The sequence below is a fragment of the Mus caroli genome, chromosome 11, assembly GCF_900094665.2.
Source record: "Mus caroli chromosome 11, CAROLI_EIJ_v1.1, whole genome shotgun sequence".
NCBI lineage: Eukaryota > Metazoa > Chordata > Mammalia > Rodentia > Muridae > Mus > Mus caroli.
The window spans coordinates 67,409,119-67,433,163 of record NC_034580.1 but is presented as its reverse complement, the minus strand read 5'-3'; the positions used below and the strand labels follow the sequence as shown (position 1 = coordinate 67,433,163).

The 24,045-nt window shown below is 41.4% G+C and overlaps 1 protein-coding gene and 1 non-coding gene across 2 annotated transcripts in view; one reads left to right on the top strand and one right to left on the bottom strand.

Annotated features, from left to right (window-relative positions):
• The window catches only part of Ankfy1 (ankyrin repeat and FYVE domain containing 1), a 77,074-nt gene extending 58,684 nt beyond the window's left edge, over positions 1-18,390 (bottom strand). The window contains exon 1 of the mRNA XM_021175577.2: positions 18,315-18,390. Coding sequence (XP_021031236.1) covers positions 18,315-18,324 — 10 coding nt within the window. The 5' untranslated portion in view covers positions 18,325-18,390. The remainder of the gene's footprint in view (positions 1-18,314) is intronic.
• On the top strand, positions 2,956-3,099 carry LOC115032684. The gene has a single exon (XR_003838313.1). It is a non-coding gene; the product is annotated as a small nucleolar RNA SNORA48 (small nucleolar RNA).
• Positions 18,391-24,045: the final 5,655 nt, after the last annotated feature.

Genomic DNA, 24,045 nt, shown 5'->3' with positions numbered 1-24,045 from the left:
AAAGGCATGCATCAACATACCTGGCCCCTTCACTTTAAGCATTGTTTAATCTTTAAATCTTGCTGTAAAGTGCATCCATCCTTTAAGCATTGTAACTTAAAAAGCCACCAAACCAAACATACTACCATTGTACAGGTCCCTGAGCCCAACTCTCTTGAGAAACCTGCACTTATGTATTGGATATGTCTGTTCTTTCCAAGGCCCGTCTGCCCCCCACCTCTGCATTTGCCCTTAAATCTAAAGTATGCACCATCTCTTACCTTTTAATAAATTTAAATTTTTTGCTTCACTCAGACTGATCCTGGAATTCTTTTCTGTCCCTAAGCACAAAATGTCTCCCTGTCTCTGCTGATTGCAGCCACTAACGATACATGACTTACAACATTGCTCATTTAATAAAATTTATTATGGTTAAGAAGTAGCTAATTTTTAGCAGTAGCTTCTTCTTTCTTTCCCTCTAATTTACCAAAATAAGCCCATAGATTTAAGTAATAAGATGCATATCTCATCTGAATGACCGTGCTATACAATACATGTCTCCCCATGTTTCCCCCATGCCTCCCCATCTGTTCTTCACCAGCCCAATCTGAGGCCAGGCATTGTTTTGTTGGTTTTTTTTTTTTTGTTTGTTTGTTTTTGGTCTTTTTTATTTATTTAATGTATGAGTGCTCTACTGCATATACATCTGGAGGCCAGAAGAGGGCATCAGGTCCCATTACAGACGATTGTGAGCCACCATGTGGTTGCTGGGAATTGAACTCAGGACCTCTAGAAGAGCAGCCAGTGCTCTTAACTGCTGAGTCATCTCACCAGCCCCAAGGTCAGACATTTTAGCAGGTGTACTTTTAACACCTGTACTTTTTTAACACCTGGAGACCAGGTGATGACAGGATGAATTAGTCAAGCTGGAGGCCACCTGGAGAAGAGACATTTGCCCAGTCCTCTTCAAGAGCAGCAAAGACATGCTCTCCTTCTGAGTTATCTCTCTAGACCTTGGCATCAGTTTAACAGCTGTACTTTCTAACAGTTTATCAGTCTTGATTTAATCAAAAAATGTTTAAGAGAAAGAAAAAAAAGTGCTTTCAGAGCCTGCAAAATAGCCCAGTGTGTAAAAATGAGCTCGTCCTATAATTCTGATGCCCCAGCCTGGGACTCAGTGAAAGACTAGAACCAACTTGTAAAAGTTGTCCTCTGACCTCCACACATGCACTGAGGCATGCATATACACCTACAGAACTGAGTTAAAATAAAGATGCTAAGGTCTAGAGAGATAGCTCAGAAGGAGAGCATGTTTGTGTTGCTCTTGAAGAGCACCCGGCAAATGTCTCTTTTTCTCCAGTTGATCTCCAGCTTGACTAATCCATCCTGTCTTCACCTGGTCTCCAGTAGAGCTCCCTTTAGAAGTGATTCCTCCGTTATCTTCCTAATCTTAAACTTGACTTCTAGGCACACTACTGGGTCACAATAATAAAATCACCAATCAACAGCCTGACAATGTATTTAAGCTCTCTGTAGAGTCAGACTTTCTTTCTAATTAGCAACACTGTTTCTAGCTTCTTTCTTCTGTCCTCTTCTTTTCTGGTCTTTTCTTACATTTCCTAATCTGATAACCTAGTTTTAAAAGATGTAATTTTACAAAATTCAGACACATAACTTAAACTTTCTTCCTTAAGCATGCTCTTCTGATTGCTCATTTTACTGTCACAAACATGTAAACTATTCAAGGTGAGCATAGGTCACCTGCTCATCCTCTTCTTCCCACTCAGGAAAACTTCTTCTGTGCTGTCACACTCCAGGTTTCTTAGTCGTTCTCTCCTAATGGAAGCATAGCCCACTGGTACTACAAACTCAGCAACAACAGAAAAATCCCAAATCAAACTTAACATCTTCCTCAAATCAACCCCCCTTTCTATTTCCATCTTATGTATTTTACATAAGACCTGAAAACAGTTACCATTTACAAACATTCTCATCTATTCACAACAGTATAGCACTGTGGAACTGGGATGTACTTCAAAGGATACAGAATTTCCTAGCATACAAGCTCTGGATTCCATCCCCAGCATCCCATAAACGAATATGATGGCACAGTCTGTGATCCTAGCACCTAGCGTCACTTAAAAGTTCAAGGCCACTGTTTGTAACAGAATCTGCTACACACACACACACACACACAATGTATAAATGATTTAGGGCTAGCAAAAATGTGCAATATGTACACACTGAAAACAATAAAACATTGATGACAGATATCAAGAACTACCTAAAAAACATTTATGGGATAGAAGGCCCAATATAATTAAAATGCTAGATCCCTCTGAATTGACTTATATTCAATACTATACCAATAAAAATCCCTTCAGGGGCTGGAGAGATGGCTCAGAGGTTAAGAGTGCTGCCTACTCTTCCACAGGTCCTAAGTGCAATTCCCAGCAACCACATGGTGGCTCATAACCGTCTGTAACGGGATCTGATGCCCTCTTTTGGCCTGCAGGCAAACATGCAGGCAGAATGCTCTATACATAATAATTAAATAAATCCTTTTTTTAAAAAAAAAATCCCTTCAGGTTCTTTGTAGATCAGAATTCTAAGATTTAGATGAAAATACAAAGAATTTATCAGACAAATTTTCTAGGAAAAACTAAAATATTCACATCTTAATTTCTACATGTGCATGGCAAATGCTACAGTAATTAAAACAGTACTGTGTTGGCATCAACATAATTTTAGAGAAATGCAATACAAAAAAAAAACCTTACAAATAGACCTTCATATGCACTTGTCTGTTTTTTGTTTTACTTTTTAGAGACAGGTTCTCACTACATAGCACTGGCTGGCCCTTAACTCACAGACATCTAATTGCCTGTCTCTCAAATACTGACATCAAAGGTATATGCCACTGGACTCTGCAAACATGTGTTAAGCTGCATATAATAATTAATAATAATAATAATAACTCTCTGGCGATGGGCAAAGAGACACCTTGTTGGTGGAGGTGTTTTTTTATCAGTCAGGGGCAGAACAGATAGCAGTCATTTATTCATCCTAGCATGACGCCTGGCTTGGTGGCCAAAACTGTTTTATGAATAGGACTCATAAAAATCAAATTCAGGCAGTGCACCATGGAAGGAGGAAGACAAACAGAAATCCATGGATGGCCATGCCACCCATAGACCTGCCCTCCAGTGCATGGCACATTAGGGCCATAGACACCTATTTGCCAATGGTGTCACGCAGGGTGGATAGAGGATGTCCCCCAAGGATCTGCCAGGCACATGGAGCCACCACAATGTGCAAGTATGTGGTGATTGTTAAGACAGGTGAGAAAGTGAAGTAGAACAGCTTGGGCATTATATTATGGAAGAAAGATGGAACTGGAGACTCACAAGTGGAGAGGAGTAACCTGTTGTAAGTGGCCACCTGGGGCCATGTCTGAGTCTGCGGCTACACAGTGGCAGGGGTTGGTGTTGATGGTTCATATTACCACTAGAGAAGACGGGGATATACCTAGTCCGGACGCTGCTGGGGACCACCTGGATGCCCTGGGGCTATGCAGAACTGACCTTGCCTTCTCTAGAGGTAGCACTCTGCAAACCTGGCCTCATCTCTCACCACTGGCAGGACTCAAGAGAGTGGGCCATGAGTCCTGCCCAGGCAGCAGAGCGAGCCGGTCCTGATGGTGGGAATGTGGGAAGCCTGAGGGCATGAGTGTGGGAGAACTAACCCTGCCACTCATCTTCCATGAGCTGGAGTGCCTGTGTGTGTGTGTGTGATACCTCACTCCCCTCCCCTTGCCACCTGTGGTAGTTGGGAGAGCTGACCTAAAGAGCAATGAGAGTAGATGAACTAGCCCTGCCCCCTCACTGGCTAAAGCACTTCAGAGAGCAGGCCCTGTATCTTGCCTGGGGAACACGGAGGAGCTGACCCTAATGGTGAAGGCATAGTTGAGCTGGCCCCAAGGGCATGAGGGCAGGAAACCTGACCCTGCCTCCTGGCAACGGATGGCCTAACCAGAGCAGTTCTGGAGAGCTCACCCTGGTGGTACCAATAAGAGAGAGCTGGTGGGCTGACCAGCTCTGCTACCACCCAAGTCCAGATCCAAGGCTCTTAGTTGGTCCACCCCAAAATCTGTATCATGTGTAAATGGCTGGGATTCTTGAAAGGGCCAGTCCTGCTGTTTCAAAGCTGCAGGACCTTCATGACACAAGGCAACCTGTAACAGGATGACCAGTACGAGTCCTGATGAAGATACAACATTGATGGTGTCACAGAAGTCAGAGATCTTGAGCCAGACCAATGACTCATTGCAACAAACATCTGCAAGTGAAGATGTGTGGACAGAGGGATATACTGTGGGACACACGATGATATACTGTATTTTCCACGATGAGATTTTTTTTTTTTCTTTTTGGTTTTTTGAGACAGGGTTTCTCTGTGTAGCCCTGGCTGTCCTGGAACTCAGGACCAGGCTGGCCTCAAACTCAGAAATCCACCTGCCTCTGCCTCCTGAGAGATGTTTTCTATACTTTGAGGAATTTTTTTTTTCTGCTGCTGTTGTTTGTTTGGGGGAGAGGTTGTAAGGGGATGGGAAAATGAGTAGGATTAGGGAGGAAACTCACAAAGAACAAATAAAAAGTTTAAAAAATGAATTAGACACAAATGATAATCTGGTTGCTGTATTTTATATTTTTGGACTTATTTGTTAGAATTTCTTCAAAAGACACAAGAAAATAAAAGCTAAGTCATAGACTGTAAAAATACCCAATAGAAAACTTGTGTCTTAATGAGACAACCCAATAAGAACAGCGGTTGGGGGAAGGGGCTTTTAACATACTTCAAAGAGCAGTATTTGGTAAACATAAATGAAGGCTAAAAAACAAAGTAAGAAAGTGGGGAAAACAAACTAACAAACACACAAATTAAAAGTGCTGGCCCAGGAAAAAAACATAAGATTCTTACCCTGTTCACGGGACTATGAGGGTGCAGCCACTGTATGAAAACGGTTTGACCAAAGAAATATAACCTCAGGGAATTGAACAGAGACTAGGTAGCAATGTTTGTGTGACGAGCCTCAAGAGGAAAGGTGGAAGGAAGGGTAATACTTAACATTCAGGACAGACCTAACCTAACCTGGCCTTGTGGTAGGCACTTGCTCAAGTCGTTTAATCACAGCAACAACTTAGTACTAGATAGCACTGTTCCATTCTATCAGGTGAGCAAAATGTTTCATACAAGCTAACTGACTTGCCTCAGGTCACTCAGAAAGCAAGGGCTCAGCCAGTCTAGACTCAGATCAGTGTCTTTCTCACTCTCCTGCACACCTCAGCTCAGGTTCCCATGAACCCCACATATGGCTGATGTCATTTTCAACAAGCTTGTTAAAGGTGAAACATATGCCCACATGAAGACCTGTACCTGTTGCAGTGAAGTTTTATTCCCCCAAACTGCAAGCATCCCACTACCCAGTTGTAAATAGTTACAACTGTGCGAAATGCACACAGTGGAAGACTACTTGCTAATAGATAGGAATCATGCAATAGAATAGCACAGATACGCCTCAGCAGCACTGTGTTGAGTAAAAGAACCACCAGACAAATTACATACGGTGTGACTGCACATAAAGCACAAGAGAGGACAAAAGATAAGGACAGAAAAAGACGTCATATGCATGGAATGATTTCAAAGAAACGCAAAGTAACATTTTTAGGTAAGAAATCTCCGATCATGACGATGGTGGTGGTGATGTATCTGTCGACTCATAGCTAAATAAAACAATAAACTTTGTTTAATCAGCTATCCCTCAATAAAGCATCTTCCTCTTTTTTAGATGCTGACCAGAACTGAGGTTTTTTGCTGTTGTTTGGTTTTGGTACTTTGGTCCTCCTTATTCTTTTCTAAAGCTCCTCTCCCTGCTATGCAGGCTTAACTCAAACTACAGGAGGTTTTTCTTTTTTTTTTCCTCCTCTCTATCCTACTCCTTCAGGAAGCTTTGAGGTTTACAGCTTGTATGCCTTGACCTTTCCTTTTAAACTCTAATAGAATATGAACTTTGAATAAATTCTAGCTCTGACTTCCAAAAAGAAAATTTTAAATCCAAGCACAAAAACACAAAGCAGAGGGAGATTTGACACATACAGGCAGAAGGCCGTGAAGACTGTACTGATGGTACTACACAAAAAAATGTCAACCAACACATGACACCAGGAATCAAGAAATAGGCTACCAAGCCAGACACAGTGGCAAGTGCCTTTAAACCCTGAATGAGGCAGAGGCAGTTAGATCTCTGTTGAGTCGAGGCTAGCCTGGTCTACATAGTGAGCTCCAGGACAGTCAGAGCTACATACTGAAACCCTGTCTTAAGCAAAGCAAAGCAAAGCAGAAAAGAGCAGAGCAGAAGACCACCAGGCTGGAGGGATATCTCTGTTTATGAGCGGTATGCTCTAGACTTGCAGAGGACCACAGTTCAATCCCAGTACTCACAAAGGATAGCTTACACAACCTATAAATCTAGCTCTAAAGAAATAGCTTGTCTCTGCACTTTGCAAGCTCTGCATTCATGTCTACAGGAAGAAACAAATAAAATGCTTTAATTTTTTTTTAATCTTTTAAAGGAACAGACTATTTCACAGAGTGTGGCCTTATTGACACCATGATTTTGAATAAATGGTTATTGACTTCAGGCTAGTCTATCCTCCAGAATCATGGCAGAATACAGCTGTGTTAGTTTTTTAAAAGTAGCCAGGCATGGTAGCTTACACCTTTAATCCCAGCAGCATTTGTGGGGATGAGGCTGGCAGATTTCTGAGTTCAAGCCCCCCCAACTCCAACCCCAGAGCTACACAGTGAAACCATGCCTCAAAATAAATAAAGAAAGAAAGAAAGAATAAAACACACCTATTTAGGGTGTGTGTGTGTGTTCACTAGAGTTCCACAGCACATGTGTGATCAGAGGACAGCTTTCAGAAATTGGTTCTCTCAACTGGATCCCAAGAGTAAGGACTAAAGATGTACACCCACGCCCAGCCTGGCCCACCTGTTGTAAGCCACCAGTTTTTGTAAAATTGTTACAGCTGCTACTGGAACTGATATGCCTATCCTTACAAAAACTGAATTGGATAGTAAACAAAAATTTAAACCTCAAATAACTTTTTAAAAAGCTTTTTATCATTTTAAATTGCATGCAGGGGCTGGAGAGATGGCTCAGTGGTTAAGAGCACTGACTCCTCTTCCAGAGGTCCTGAGTTCAATTCCCAGCAACCACATGGTGGCTCACAACTATCTATAATAGGGATCCGATGCCCTCTTCTGGTGTGTCTGAAGACAGCAACAGTGTACTCATATATGAAATAACTAAATAAATCTTAAATTGCATGCAGGTACGTGCACATGGAGTAGAGGTGTCTGAGGAGGAGACCAGAGATGTTAGATATCCTAGAACTGGAGGATAGTTAGCTGTGAGCCTCCTGATGTGGGTATTGGGAACCAAATTTGGGTCTTCTGGAAGAAAGGCAAGTGTTCTTAGTTGCTGAGCCATTTCTCCAGTCCTTTTAATAACTTCTTGCTGAATAACTATCAACAGTTTTATAGAATATAGTTTCCTAAAATAAAAAAGAGAAAGAAAAAAGCTGGACCTGATGCTACAAGACTCTGTAATATAGCTACTGAGGAAACAAAGATAGTAGATATGGGGTTCAAGACTTGTCTGAGCAATTCACAAGACTGTCTTCAAGAAGAGAGCTGAGGCTGGATTAAAGAGAGCAACAGTCATAGGGGCACTTGCCTAATAAGGAGTTAGGCTCTAGAATAAATGCATAGTGTACATTTATGGGTACATACACACGTGTATAAATACGTACATACATATATACACAAACAGAGAGAGGGTGATGGCACATGTCTACAATTCTAGCATTTGAGAGATTAAAGTAGGAGGACCAGAAGTTCAAGGGTAACCTCAGCCAAAAAAACAAATTTTCAGGCCACAAAACCATAATATTTTTGTGTATGCATGTGTGCTTTTTACCCCTACCCCAATTGGTGAGATTACTAAAACCTGCAGTGCTATATTGCAGCTTTTTCAAGACATATTTTTACCATTTTTAATTATGTGTAGGTGTGTGTGTCTGCATATGAGAATGTGCATGTGAGTGCAGGTACCTACAGAGGCCAGAGACAACAGATCCTCTGGAGCTGGAGTCTCAGGCAGTAGGGAGCCACTTGACATGGATGCGAAGAACCAAACTCAGGTCCTCTGGAAGAGCAGATGCGCTAACTGCTGCACCATCTCTCCAGCTCCTGTATCCAGCTTTTACATGGGTTCTGGAGATGCAAACTCAGGCCACCAGGCTTGTACAGCAAGCACCTTTACCACAAAACATTACCGAGACACCTAACTCCCTAACTGCCTTTAATGTTTTCTATAGTAGTTAAGGATTTCAAATTCATTATCTCAAATTCTAGCCATATTTAAGTATTCTATTTAACAGTTACAACCCACTTAAGTTAAACAGATTGCCTAAAATCACACAGTAGCAGGAGAGAGTAAAGACAGAGTTGTTACAGTCGGATATAAAGTGTCCCCTAGGAGGCTCATATGTTGAAGGCATGGTGCACAGCTGATGGTGCTGTGGAAAAATGAATAGATTATGATGGCTCTGATGATGAATTTATAACTTTATGGCATTTTTGGAAGCTGGCAGAAACCTCTGAAGGTGGGGCCTTGTTGGATGAAGCAAGTTACCAGACACATAAAGAAGATATATACAGCATGTCCCTGGCCTCTTATTATCTGTCAAATCTGTGTTCTTCCCAGCCACAGGGAGATAGGTAACTCTGTTCTATGCTCTTCCTTTATGGTGATCTTCCTCACCACAGACACAGAAATAAGACACAGTCAGCCATGGACTATACCTTCTGATTCCCTGAGCCAAAATAAATCCTTTTGTTGATGTTGTTTTGCTCTGCAGCCAAGGGTCCTCTTGTCCTTTCTTCCCAGGTTAATTCAGTGCTTAGGATCTAACTGGATTTATTCAAAGTAGGCAAGTACTGTAATGAACTAGCCCTAAGACAGTTCTCCCTCCTGTCCATTCTCTCAGTTACCTGTTGCAATTACAGAGACAGAGTCTTTATTTTAATCTTTACTTTGTATGTGTATTTGTGTGGGTTCACATGTACTTAGATCAGAGAACAACTTTCAGAAAAGGGTTCTCTCCTTCTATCATAAAAATCCCAGGAATGGAACACACAGTAGGCACCTCTACTACCCATTGAGACATCTTGCTAGTCCAGCTAGATTTTTACATCTAAGCCCATCTTCATTATACCATACTGTCTGATACAAGATCTTATGTCAGAATATCAAAGACTTAAAATATCATTAGCGGATCTGTTAGTCCAGGGAATATATACTCTTTCTATCCTCCTTTTTAAACGTGGTCTATCCTTCTTTTGCTACTCTAGTTCTAACCAACACTGGTTTAGAAAGTCTGTGTGTATAACAAAAACTGAACTAAGGGCCTCATGAATACCAGTCAACTGTTCTATGACTAACCTATATCCCTAGATCATTTTTCTCTCTCCTTTTAAAATCAAGATGAGGGCTGGTGAGATGGCTCAGTGGGTAAGAGCACCCGACTGCTCTTCCGAAGGTCCAGAGTTCAAATCCCAGCAACCACATGGTGGCTCACAACCATCCATAATGAGATCTGACTCCCTTTTCTGGAGTGTCTGAAGACAGCTACAGTGTACTTACATATAATAAATAAATAAATCTTTAAAAAAAAAAAAAGAAGGCAAACATAAAAAAATTAAAAAAAATAAAAAAATAAATAAAATTAAGATTAAGTCTCACTATGTTTCCCAACTGGTCTAGAACTCATGGATTTAAGAGATCCAACAGAGCCTCCCACAAAGTTGTGGCTCTCTAAGTGCACATCGATATGCTAGGCTACACAATCTCTTGACACTAACAACACAGACATTTCCTTTCTCTACAGTCTTGTAATTCCTACACAGTACTCATAATTTTAGCAGTGAACTTTTCTGTATTATTAATTGAGTAAATTACTTCGTCCTTACTGTTTCAATGTTAATTACATAAAAGTGAAATTACAATTAAAGGCTATGTTAAAAATAGTATTTTAAGAGTTATAAGAATAATTTTTGTTTCTGACACACATCACTTCATTTCACTACAGTGTGTACCCAGAACATACATCGTTCTTTCCATATTGGCAACTAAGACAGAAATGCAACTCACTGGAACTGAGTTACTAACTGCTCTTCACCCAGACCTGTGAGAGTGCAGGCCGAATTATTCAATCAGTGTGATAATGAGGTAGTCATAATCAAAGGGAGTAAACATCTGTTCAACAGAGAGCAAGAAAATAACAATGAGTTTATGACTGAAAATGCAAGCTGGCACCAAATGAGGGAAGCAGTAGACAGAAGACTGCAATACTGTTGGAAGGACAGTACAGAGGAAACTCAGGGTCCTAGCATCCCTGTCATTCTGCATCTTGCCCTTTCATCAAAAAAAAAAAAAAAAAAAAAAATCAAAAGAAAAATATTGAAAAAAAAAAAAAAAAAAAAGTCCAGCTATTAGTAAATATATAGTGGTTCTATGCTGGCTAGTTTTATGTCAACTTGACACAAACTATAGTCATCTGAAAGGAGGGAACCTCAATGCTTCCATAAAATCAGGCCATTGGCAAACCTGCAGAGCATTTTCTTAATTAGTGATTGATGTGGGAGGTGCCATCCCTGGCCTAGTGGTCCTGGGTGCTATAAGAAAAGCAAGCTGAGCAAAGCCAATAGGAGCAAGGTAGTAACCAGCACTCCTCCATGGCCTCTCCATCAGCTCCTGCCTGTAGTCTCCTGGCCTGCTTAAGTTATTACCCTTACTGCTTTTTAATGTTATATGGAAGGTGACTGAAATAAGCCCCTTCCTTCCCAAATTGTTTTTGGTCATGTTTTATAACAGCAATAATAACCCTAATTAAGAGAGGTATTCATATTTACTACTCTAGGTTTATCTAGATTTAGGTTTACCTAGTAACTCTAGGTTTACTCTTAAAAAAAATCTAGTAAGCCAGGCGCTGTGGCTCATGTTCATCATACCAATATTCAGGAAACTGCAGATTCAAGCCTTGGATGCTTTGACAAAATCTAGAAACTATCAAGCTTGCTTTAAAAAATTATTCCACTCTAGTCACAGATGAAAGTTACTACCAAGTGTAACTCCAGTTACAGAGAATTCAATCTTCTGGCCTCCACAAGCACCAGCACATAGACATACATTCAGGCAAGACCCTCATACACATGACACAGAAATAAATAAAATCTCAAGAAAAAAATTAAGTTACAGCATAACAAAAATAGACTGGGGTTATTTGCTTAAAATCTAATTCAACAAAAGGTGGAAAAGCCATTTGTTCGAGCTTTTCAAAGCTTCCCCTTGAGTCTAATGTTGAGTCCTTTGTAAGAGCTAACTCACCCCTCAGACGGCAGAAGGCAGGGTGTCTGGTTGAGTCCTAGCTACTGACTCAGACTGGATCAGTGCAAGAAAGCACAGCACAGTACACAAGTCAGGTAAGAATTCTGCCTTCCCCAGTGTTCTGCTACTTTTCTTGTTACTGTAATAAAAATTATTTGCAAAAGCATCTAAAGGGGCAAAATATGTCCCTGTGGTGGTCCTCATAAGAATTGCCCCATTGGCTCATGGATGCATGGATGGATGGATGGATGGATGGATGGATGGATGGATGGATGGATAGATAGATAGATAGATAGATAGATAGATAGATAGATAGATAGCTTGGTAGGTAGATAGATAGATAGATAGATAGATAGATAGATAGACAGACAGACAGAGAGACAGACAGACAGACAGACAGACAGCTTGGTCCCCAGTTGGTGGAACTGTTTGGGAAGGATTCAGATGTGTGGTCTTGTTGGGGTGAGGGTTTTCAGGTTTCAAAAGAAAGCACCATTCCCAGTTAGCTCTCTGCCTCCAGTTTGCATGTGATGTCTGGGGGATGTGAACTGCTCCAGTGCCATACCTGCCTTCCTGCTATCATGCTTCCTACCATGATGGTCATGGTGTCTAACCTTCTGGAACTGTAAGCCCCCAATAAACTCTTCTATAAGTTGCCCTAGCTATGGTATCTTCACAGCAATAAAAAAATAAAAATAAAAATGAAGACAGCCCCCCAAATGAGGTCCAAATATTTGTTCTCAGCTGGGTCTCCAGATGGCGGCACCACTTGGAGAGAATGTGGAAACTTTAGGAGGCAGAACTTAGATGAAGGAAGGAAGTCACTGGGAGCAAGTGCTTGGGAGTGTGACCACTTCCTTCTTTTTCTCTGCTTCCTGGCAAATCACAAGGAAACAACTCTCTCCTACTACACAGTCCTGTGCCATTCTGCTCAAGTCCATGGAGCCAAGGAGACATAAACAGAATCCTCTGAAACTGTGACCATAATAAATGTTTCCATCTCTAAAAATAAAAGGTATTTATTTGTTCTCAAATCTGATTTCCTATTAGCAGCCTAGCCATCAGTATAGTCATCCAGAACCCCCCAGACATCTTTCCAACACTCAAGTAGGTTTCAAAAGTCCTTTTATTCTTTCCATAGTCTCTCCCACATCAGTCTCAGAGGCTCCAATGCCCCTAACCAAATGTCTCACTGGTTGTTACAGCCTGCTCTCTGGCTTCCCAAATCTATATCCTACACAGCATTTACTTCGACATTCATGAGACAATGCTGGTGACTCCCTTGACTCAGCTACGTTACTCTCTAGTCTGTAGGACACAACTTCCAATGCTTACAGGACAATGCCCTTCATAAGCTGGCCCTGGACATACCTTTCCAACCTCATGAATCCCACTACTCCTTCCACTGAAAACACTGATCTTTCCCAGTTCTCCTAGTCCTACATTTTAAAAGACACCATTTTTCAAAGCCTGGCTTAAACACTAGCTCCTCAAATAATAACTACTTACAACATATTTCCCGCTACTTCCCTAGAAAAAAAAACTTCCTATTCTGAATTTTCAAAGAAAACCCTAAGCACTTTTCACCTTTAACTTTAACAAGTTTTTGTTGATGCTTCTTAGACTTCAGAGTTCTCTGTGAGTAAACTTTAACTGTGGCTATTCTCTTTAAACCACTGACTCCAAGTTAATCTCATCTTCCTCCCTACAGAGCCTACCAGGTGGAGCTTAACAAATGCCACATCTATGCAGACTCAACAAAGTCTAGAGACAGCAGTTTCTCCTGTTGTTTGCCAAGACTGTTAAGTCATGATTTCTCTAATCATCTTCAGCAAATCACTTTGGTTGTAACTAAAGCTTGTCTCAGCATGATTCATTAGCTCGACTCTTGACACAGTTAGTCACTAGTGAATTGCTAATCTCTGCTCTTTGTGAAAAGAAAATTTCCCAAGAACAACCTACCTATATAATCCAAGCTACTCAGGAGGTAACCTGGAAGGAACATTTGAGTTCAAGACAAGCATTGACAAAAGTCACAGACGACGAAAACATCCACAAAAAGTCACAGACACAGCTCATTGAGTCATTGCTCCAGACCCCACAAAGTGGGGCACAGTGAAAGAAAAAGGGAGAGATAAGGAAGGATGGTATAGAAGAGATAACGTCCCAAACACCAACAGATTAGATGAACTAGCAATAGCCTGGGACTTTTGAATGAATGAATGAATGAATGAATGAAGATATATTTCAAACCTGGAGAGTTTCTTTGCTCCCATTTTACCAGCCTATGTTAAGGAAGCACTTTCTGGAACAGTGCTCTCCAAGAGAACTTTCTTTGTGGCAAAATGTTCTACTGATCTGCTTATCTCAAGAAGCCAGTAGCCACATGGCTGCTGTGTACTTGGAATGAGACTAATGAGGCTGGGAACTAAGTGTTTACTAGCACTCAATTTTAAATTCAAGTGGCCATATTGGCTAGAGGTTATAGTACTGACCAGTAAATGGCCAGTGTAAGGAATGTCTTCACCTTATTCAATTGCCCCAAGAATTATTTTCCTGATCTAATTCTACTATATTAGTAAAAGTCTACAATCAACTATATAGCAAACCATTTATGGTTTTTTGTTTTTTAAATTTCACTTTGTGGGGTCTGGAGCAATGACTCAATGATTAAGAGCATTGGCCAGTCTTACAGAGAATCCAGATTCAATTCTAGCACCCACATGATGGCTCACAAATACCCGTAACTCCAGTTGCAGGAGATCCAATGTCCTCTTCCTACCTGTAAACAGACACATGCAGGCAAAATACTATAGACATAAAACAAAAAAAATTCTCTCAGGCGGAAGTGGCGCAAGCCTTTAATCCCAGCACCAGGAAGGCAGAGGCAGGGGTATCTCTGAGTTCGAATCCAGCCTGATCTATAGAGATAGTTCCAGAGTGGCCAGGACAACAAAGAAAAACCCTGCCTCAAAAACAAAACAAAACAAAAACGCCTTCCCACTATGACATCTACCATAGCAAGACAATGTCAAGGGTGCAGCAGTGGGTGCAACAGAGGCATGGATACCTTGGCAGGACCCAACAGCTCTCTAATTGGATTTGAGACTCACTCAATAAGAGGGAAACCATGCCTGCTACTGGAACCTTGCTAACTTCTTCTCAGTGCTAGTTACGGCATGGCTACTGCAGGAGAATCAATAACCACTAATTTACTAATCCTGCATAATCCCTAAGAAATCTATGAACATCTGTCCTTATACTCGCAAATAAGTATAGTTTTCACCCCTCATCAAGGAAACTTCTCTTTGTAATAAATGGAGACCACTAAAGAAAATCAAAAACAATAAAAATGCAGGGTTGTGAAGCTCAGTTCTAATGGACACACCTACAAACCACCCCTGCATCTAAGGCTCAGGGATATTCTACAGAGGAGATGGAAAGACTGTAAGAGCCAGAGGATGAGGAAGTCTGATGAGAGATTGTGTCCCTAGTAGTTATCAGAAGTTACACCCATGAAGTCTCATAAATAAGACTGCTCAAACATGAGCTGAGCAAGGATGACATCAATGGACATGCCACAGTGAACTGGGAAAAGCCCACAAGGCCTCAACCCGACACAAAAAACTACAGGCAACTGAGGAGAGCTGGGAGAGGAGAGATGGTCTTCTCCACAGAAAAGCACACCAACTGGCTATCCAGTGCCCAATAGTCAGCCCATAAAATATACACACAAGTAACACTGTACAAACTGAAGAGGTCATACTTAGGAATATATATCTCTGTGTGTATAAACACTGGTTGCTCTTCCAGAGGACCAATGTTCAATTCTCAACAACCACAGGGTGGCTCACAACCATTTGTTAAGTCCAGCTCAGAGGATCTGAGATCCTCTTCTAGCTTCCTCAGGCATCAGGCATATAAAGCTGAGTTTGTGTTTAAGGTTTTCGTTACATTTACTCATTTCTTTGGAGGGGGACTATACCACGGCTGCTGAGCACTGGAAGTGGCACTATTGTGACAATCTGCGGAGTCAATTCCCACCTTCTCTGTGACCAATGCAGGTGGTCAGGCTTGGTAGCAAGCCTGTAGCCACTGAGCTAGTGACCTGGCCATGATTTTTATTCTTTTTGAGACAAAGTTTCATGTATCCCTGACTGGCCTTGAACCTGTCCTGTAGCTGAGGAAGTCCTTGAACTGTTTCTTCTACAGTTTTTATCTCCCAAGTGTGGGAGCCACCACATCTGACACAGATCAGGTTTGCTTTAAAGAGAATGTGAAAAGCTGAAAAGAGGCTGTGGGCGAGTAAACTGAAGGAGAAGAGTGAAAACAGGAAAGCCACAGGGAAACGTATAATGGCTCAGTGGAGCATGAAGAAAACACAGATTAGGTGGTACAAAATAGTGTACAAAAAGGAAAGAAAAATCTCTTTTAGAGGCTGGGATGGTAGCACACCCCTTTTGTTAATCCCAAATTCAGGAGACATCAGAAGGCAGTGTCTCTGTGACTGCCAAACCAGTCCCATTTACCCAGCAAGTTCCAGGTCCACTAGGGCTATAAGTGAGACTCTGTGTCAAAAAATTTTTAAAAGGAGGGAAAAAAAAATCTTTTAGAGTGGACTTAAGTACCTGTATTCAGTCATGTGAGCAGGCCTAGGAAAAAAAAAGTTTTCTATCCAAGGCAGATAACTTACTGAATACATGGCTTCTCAGGCCCTGCTTACCATTCCTCAGTACTAATTCCCAAACCTGAACCAAATAACCAATTACCAGGAAAGTTTCGAGAGCATGCTAACAAATAATCTTCAAATTTAATTCCACAAAAATTTGCTATTTTTGTTTATGACTATCTCTGAATAGCAGCTGGCTCTGACAAGCAGCAGCAGAACCAAACAAAACAAAAACACATGCCAACATAAGAAACAAAGTATCTTTAGTAATTTTGTTTTTCTTGCCATTCCTCAAATTTTCCTAGTTGAGTTCTGCAACATCATTTTCAACAGTCTTCACTGGGACTTGGGAATCTGGAATGTAGCTAGAGTAGACTGAGGTCAGAGACTATCATCTCCTGATCACCTCATCCCTCCATCCGCTTCATCCTGGAAGAATGTTTGGTTTGTCCTTAAGGTGTATTGTCCTCTGGCTAGATAGATGTTTCTAATCACCTCAAGGCAACCAAAAGTAAACACGCAGTGTACTAACCTTGGCCTGTATGAATTCCCCACAACTAGAGCCTGAGCACAAACACAATTAAGTTCTCAATACAACTACGGAATGAGAAACTCCCTCCTCCATGACCATGGAGGTCATGTATTTCCCCAACACGAAGATTCCTTCCTAAAGGAATCTCACGATCAGACATCGTGCCCTCATGAACCTTCCTCCCAAACCTCGCTGCTGAGCAACAGGTACACAACATTCCGTGGTGTGCAAAATCATCTAGTTCATTTTTTGAAAAGGGTTTCATGCACTCCAAGTAGGCTGTGAATGACCCTAAATTCCAGATCCTTCCAAGTGCTGAATGAAGGAACTACAAGCAGGCAGGCATACATCACCACACCCAGCACTTTCGGTCACTTCGTTTTCTCCTCCTCTTTGAGACAATGCTCACCCGAGATTCCACCTCCAAGATGTTTAACAGATAGAAAAAGTAAAAATGAAAACGGAATCCAGTCCCAGCCATGAATCTGGCCTCAGTTCACTTAACTATAAAGGACAAATAACACACCTTGGCAGGCCTACTTCGTGTCACTCTTAAACCTAATTCAAATCTGAGAAGACTACACAAACTGTCACACTACCCAAATCTCAGATCAAGAAATGATGGGTTTAATCAACACTTACCAAAAAATACAAACAAAAGACAAATACAAAAGAGGCCATGTCTAGATCAAGTAAATCTTCAGCCACTCAATAAAGTCCAACAATTTCTCCAACAATGGGGTACACAGGAGAAGCACACCGGCCAGGTCTAATATCATTGTCTGATCACTACTAGGTAACTCACTATCTCAGGGCTTTCACCCCAACTCATACAGTAAAGCTATAGCAAGCAAAGATCCTAACGTTATTCTTAAGGGAAGCTGCACCTGAGAAACCGGATGCCTATACCTGCAATGTCGTAAAGTACTAAAAAAGAGACTAAGGCAGGAGGTAAAGGAACCGAAGCCTGGCTTTAGCACACCTCTTTCAAGCAGTGTGACCTTGGTCAACTCCCTTACTGAGGAAACATCTCCTTTTGCCCCTTTGTAAACCTCAGAGAATCTGAGCGTGCCCACATTTGCTAGGGCTGCCAAAAAGCTTAGAGACTATTACAGCGCACGCCCAAGAAGCCCGTCGTCCAGTTGCAGTCCCGGCTCTTCCTGGGAAGAGTCCTAAGCTCTTCCGCAGGCAAGAGATGCACCCTTCCGGATGCAGGACCTGCCATGACAGCAGTTTCGATTTCCTAAGGAGAGGGGCACTTCCCTCCCCGTTCCAGAATGGCTGGCACAAGAAGCCTCCTCTACAGCTTTCTCGAGTCCCGCGGGTGCATTCGCTCCCAGCACCAGACCCCTTTCCCGTTCTGAGACTACCCGGATCCAGGGGGGTTGGGGGCGGGGGGTGAGGAGTGAAGACAGACTGCAGGAGGGGCGTTGCCATAGGAACGGCGCTGAGAACCCCGGCCCGGGGAGCCCCGAAACGCTACAGAGGAAGGCTCGCGAGACACGTGATGCACCGTACGACCACAGCCGGACAACCCTTCCAGGGGCTTCTGTGCCCGGCCAGTAGCACCCCTATTGCTCCGCGTCTTCCCGTGCCACCCCACAAAAAAAAAAGCCTACCTTCCGCCATGTCGGGCCCGGCCCTGCCTACAGCCTCGCGATAAATGCCGGTGGAAGGGAGTCATCAAGTCTCGCGAGAATGAATGGAGGCGTGGCAAAGGGAGGAGCCGAAGCAGACAAGGGGTGAACGAAAAGTGGAGCGGGAAGATGCTCTAGGCGGGAGATCTGAGTCCCACTTCGGAATGTTGGACAAGCGCGGACTGGGCTATCCCGTACTCCAGGCGATCGTCAGGGTAGAGCAAACATGGACTATTCTGAGGCAGGGACTGCGGATCTTTAAGTTACTCTGTAACCACGTGGGACGCTGTCATAAAACTTAAATGATAGCATTTCTCCAGGGCTTTGGGAATTTTATGGCTGAAATCAGACTCAACTTGGGTTGTCAAACAGGCAAACACACTGGTTACAAATATAGGGGTCGCAAAAACTGCAAATCTCTATACAATGTTATGTAAGCAAAACTGTGAGTTCCCTGAGGTCGAAGTGGCAAAGCCAAATAACACTAGGAGCTAATAACGGTTGACAAGGCCATGGAGAAGGAAACGGGGAAGTAAGTCAGATTGTAAACCAGGAGCTTAAACCTTTTGTGAATGTGAGAATGATTAGATGATTTGATAATAGCAAGATGGAGGGCTGACATTCCCTCTATAGATAGCATGCCTTTTTTGGCTGTGGAGTAGATAGAGTGGGGAATTGAGACAGGGTTTTTATACATAACTCTGGCTGTTCTGGAACATACTATGTAGACCAGGCTGGCCTGAAACTGATAAAGAGACCCTAGTGCCTCTGCCTGGAGTGCGGCGATTAAAGGCAAGTGCCACCACACTTGACATGAATACTTTTTCTTGGCCGGGTAACGAATATGTACTTAGCACACCTGAGGCCTCCAGGTCAACAAAGGAGAATAGAAATAATGCATCAACAGTTAAGTAGTGACTTAGAGAACAGCTAAGATTTTAGGAAGATCTGCCACAATTAAAGAAAGCATTAGTGGGTAATGAAATGGAATAATGAAGGAATTGAGTTCAGATTATAAAAATGTAAGGGCAATGGTTAAAATTTTGAAAAGGGGACGACCCTGGCTGAAAAACACTTAGAAAATGGAAGAGGACACTGAAATACACTAAGGATAATTATGTACTAAAAACTGATGTTCCGATTGTAGCAGACTACAGTAGTGAAGAAAATAACGGGCAGTGTTAAAGTAGTGGCCCTGGATAAGCGACTTGTGATTAAAGAAACAATATTTGTTAGTTTCAATAGAAGTGCCTGAGCTCAAAGCTTCACTGTCTTGCTGAGGATGGTTCATAGGTGTGTCAAATATGAGTTTTTGAGATCTTCAGGTGGCTAGATAAACCAGCTTTGAGCATAAACAGACTCTTCTGTCCCCTAAGAATACTCAAGCTCCTAACATTAAAACAACTTAACTGGTTGGAAAGTGCTGCCATAGCTGGCATCTGTTTGCAGCATGTTTTCTCTTTGTCTTGCTTTGCAAGCCCAGTAAAGTTAATCTGAGCCAGGTTGTTTTTGTTTTCATTTTTGGACAAGTCTCATGAAGTACAGACTGGTCTAGAATTACTGGTCCTCCTGCTTTCCTTTTCCAAATGCTAGGATCAGAGGTATCCATCGCTCAAACTTGTTTCTAGTTGAGAGATACTATTGCCCTGGATTATCCTAAAAATTTGGCCAGATCCTTTATGATGCACAGATAGCAAAATCTGCTATCAAGAAACTTAATAAAAACATGGTTTCTAGTATTATAAAGAATGAGATTTTGTGAGCATTCAAGTACTGTATTTCTACTGTACTGTAGCATGTTTGTGGAGGCCAGAGGTCAAGGTATCTTGCTCATTTGTATGTAGTTCACTTATTTTTCTAAGAGCGTCTGTAGCCTCAGCTGTTCTGGAATTCCTGCTGTAGACTAGGCTGGCCTCAAACACAAGAGTGCTAGGATTAAAGGTAGTATACCCCAACACACCCAGCTCACTTTATTTTTTTGATAGTTTTTCACTAAAACTGGAGCTCAAATATATGGATTGACAGACCAAGAAATGCCTTCTGAATTTGTCTCTCCAGCACTGGAATTTAGATAAGCATTGCTGTGCTGGATGGAGATCTGAACGCAGGTCCTCATACTTACATGGTAAAAACTTTACCAAACAGAGCCATCTCCCCAGCCCTTTGTGTGTTTGTGGTGCTAGCTAGGACTTTAAACACTTGGCAAGCCCTTTGACACTGGGCTAACACCCTCACTCAGCCTCTCAATTGGATACTGCTGCAGGAAGTCATTTTTCTTGCCTAGGACTTTCTGTGCATGTGTCTGGCTATTGGAAGCTGTTTAATTTACTTCCCTTATGTGAACAGGATTCAAGTCTGTGATGGTGTCACTAATGGTCAGTGTATAGATACCAATTCAGCAAGTCTAATCCTATCTTGACAGCTGGACTGCACACCTGTAACCAAACAACCAGAAATACCATACCCACAAAGTAATTTTCTCTGCAAACTAAATTCTGGCAAGTTCTGCTGGCTTCCAGAAAAATGAAGTTTAAATTTAATGAGGTAGTTACTCCTTTATCTTCCTGAGGACTAAGGAGAAAAGTTCCTTGGGAGCCTAGTGCCTAGCACAAAGAACATACTACTAGAGTCAACAATCTATTCATTTGCATTTGAAGCAGCAAAACTACTTGTTATTTACCTAATGATTTGTACACGGAGTACAGGAGCAACATCCAGTTCCTTCTATAGCAATTTTATTACAAATATATTTATCAGAGTTAAAGTTTTTTGTTTCTAATTTAGCTCTTAAGATATCTGGCTGCATAGTCTTCCAGTTTATAAGGAAGAGGCCAAACAGCTACTAGAAACTTATAGATGAGCATAATCATCAATATATTAAGTTAGTTATCAATTTCTACAACTAAGTGCATATAAACTATCTGAGGAGTCAAGACAAGTAGATACTATTATCTTTGAGAGAAAGTGTTAGTCAAATCACACCGGGCAGGGATGCCAATTTGTTTAGAGGGGAGGTGGTTTCATCCAGTTCACATCTGAGTCTAGGTTCCTCATAAATTAGCTGATCTCTAGCCTAGTTTAAGCAATACAGATCCCCAATATTGTTCTGCCAAATGTTCTAAGTCACCATGAACAGACACTCTGATAAAACAATAAAATGTTAGACTATGCACTGGAAATTTAAAGAGCATCTTATCAGACTGGAAGTCAAGTTAACTCTTGCTTTCAAATTCCTTCTTTAAATAAAGCTTATGGATCCATCAAAGTTTCTGAGTGTGTATCATTTAGTATTATATGCTGTTTCTATACAAAGCATCCCACAACTTGCTTGAGACCTGCAACCTAAAACCAAAATAGCTCATAATACAGCCTCTAAGTCATCATTTATTGATTTATAGAGCACCCATCACATGATTAAGGTGCTTTACAATACAGTAAACATCACAGAAAAAAAAAGCTCACATAGTTAAATACAGTCAACAAATTACAGAACTAAAAAAAAAAACTGGAATGAAGCAACATTATGTCAAACTTCAAAAATGTTGAGAAGTGGCAGTACAAAAAAGGGCAATTCCACCAACTAGAGACCAGACAATGATACACAGGCACCAAGACCCAAAGGGGGCAGGTTTGTAGAGAATGAATGAGCTTACTTATATAAAATTTCACAATTGGGACCAAAGGCCATTAGACAGTATGACACCCAGGTATCACAGAATAGAAAAATCAAATGTTCAAGCATTACCTTCTAATGACAAGAAAATCAATTCCATGTGAATTTTAAACTCTGAGGTCATAAAGCCATCAATATTATCCCATTACAAAAACAGACTAAAATTTGCAAACCTCTACAAGAACTTTGAGCAAATTAGTTAACAGCCAACAATTCTATAATCTAAAAAATTCTGTGGGAGTAGCTGATGGGTGGACATAGGTGGCAGGATTTTGGGGTAGTGATGGGACCTTTTCTAAAACATAGTTGCCTAACACTAATGATGGTGCATTACTGGGAGAAATGCCTCTTGGTTTAGTGCCACCTGAGTATGAGTTTAAGTCAAATGTAGAGGCATTGTCAGATGAACACTAGGAAAGGCACAGATGACACCTCTGACAGAAAAGCAAGCCCTAACATTTAGGCTCGTTTCATGTGTAGAGAACGGTCAGGGCACCATGAGGGAATGAAGGGAAAGAGCTTCAGGAGACAGGCAACCACTCCTACCTTCCCAGCAGCCCTTGATCTAGCCCAAAGAAACACAAGGGTATCCAAAGGTAATAAATATATCACAGTGCCACTTACAAGTTCAGAAATAGTTGTCCCTGAGTTACTAGGTAATTTACTACTTGTTGAGCAGTCAAACCCTGGATTTTAATTCAACAGACTGCTTGAATCACAACAATAGATCAAAAATCCAACTCCACATTTGTGAAAGCAACCACTGTGGGAACAATTTCTGACGGTCCCTTATAGGAGGACAGTAGCACTGTAAAATAACTCTTCTAGTCTGGGGTGGGAAACGGGTATCTAAAAGTTCTTGAAGATTACTGGGCTCCAACAAAACCAAGGTGTTCACAGTTGCTACATAGTTACGGGTTTTCATGTTTATGGGATTTTACAATGCTTCTAAGAAAACTTTAAAATGTTGCTGTGTCATAGCCACATCTTGATCCATTTCCCCTCTGCTTTAAAAAGACCTAAGTTGAAAGGTCTGACACGGACAGGAATCCTTTCATTCCCTCTTCTGCCAAAAGATTTATCCAAACCCCAAGGGCAGAGCCACACCTATTCTCACACTCAAACAGCTTCAAGTAACAAGTACTGTTTTATGTTCTCTAGCTCTTATATACAAAACACAACTGCCCCTCTCAGCTAAAACCAGACAGGAGTTTAGGCCAGCCTGTCTTCAACATTTAATGTACTAATTTTACCCATCACCGAAGTTGTTTTATAAAACTGCTTAGGAATCATATTTACACTCAAACAAAAACCACATCTAAGTGCACGATGTCAGTGACAGAGTCTGAATGTCAGCTAGCAAAGGACTCTCCTCTGTAATACCTTCAGATTCAAAGAACGCAGACAGAACCCAATAGTACACTGCCATGGCCATGAGATCTTCAAGTATTAAGTTTGTTTGCATAAGGAATCAACCTGAGATTTTTCTAAACTGCACTTCTCTGGTATTCAGTACTATAACCTTCATTTAATACAATAAAAGCCAACAACTTGACAATTATTGGAAAAAAATTATATTTTGGAAGAACTCACTACATAAGGTGACAAAATTCCAAAATCAAATTACATGAAAATATACATCGCAATTTCTTTGTACAATAGGTGAGGAAAATCTGCTGTAAGAAGAAACAAATATGGACTAAGGAGAAGGGTAATAGGACAAATAGCATTTTTAATAGCAATCCCAGATGTAGAAAGCCTATAGCTGCGCATGCTATACTCATCCAACCTTGATATTAGACAACTTAAGGGCAAAAATAAAACCAAGTCTGGATTTTTGTATTGTTTGGAAAAAATTTCACTAAGATGAACTTAGAACAGCCTTTACATTTTATTTTTAAAGTTCTCAGGAGATAATGACTAGGATCAAGAGCTCTCAACAGCCAGAAAATGTTATTGCTACATCCAATCCAAGAGATGGGTGAATCAGAGTACAAAAAGGACAAAGCACCTAGTGATGACCCCTCCTCTGAAGTCATC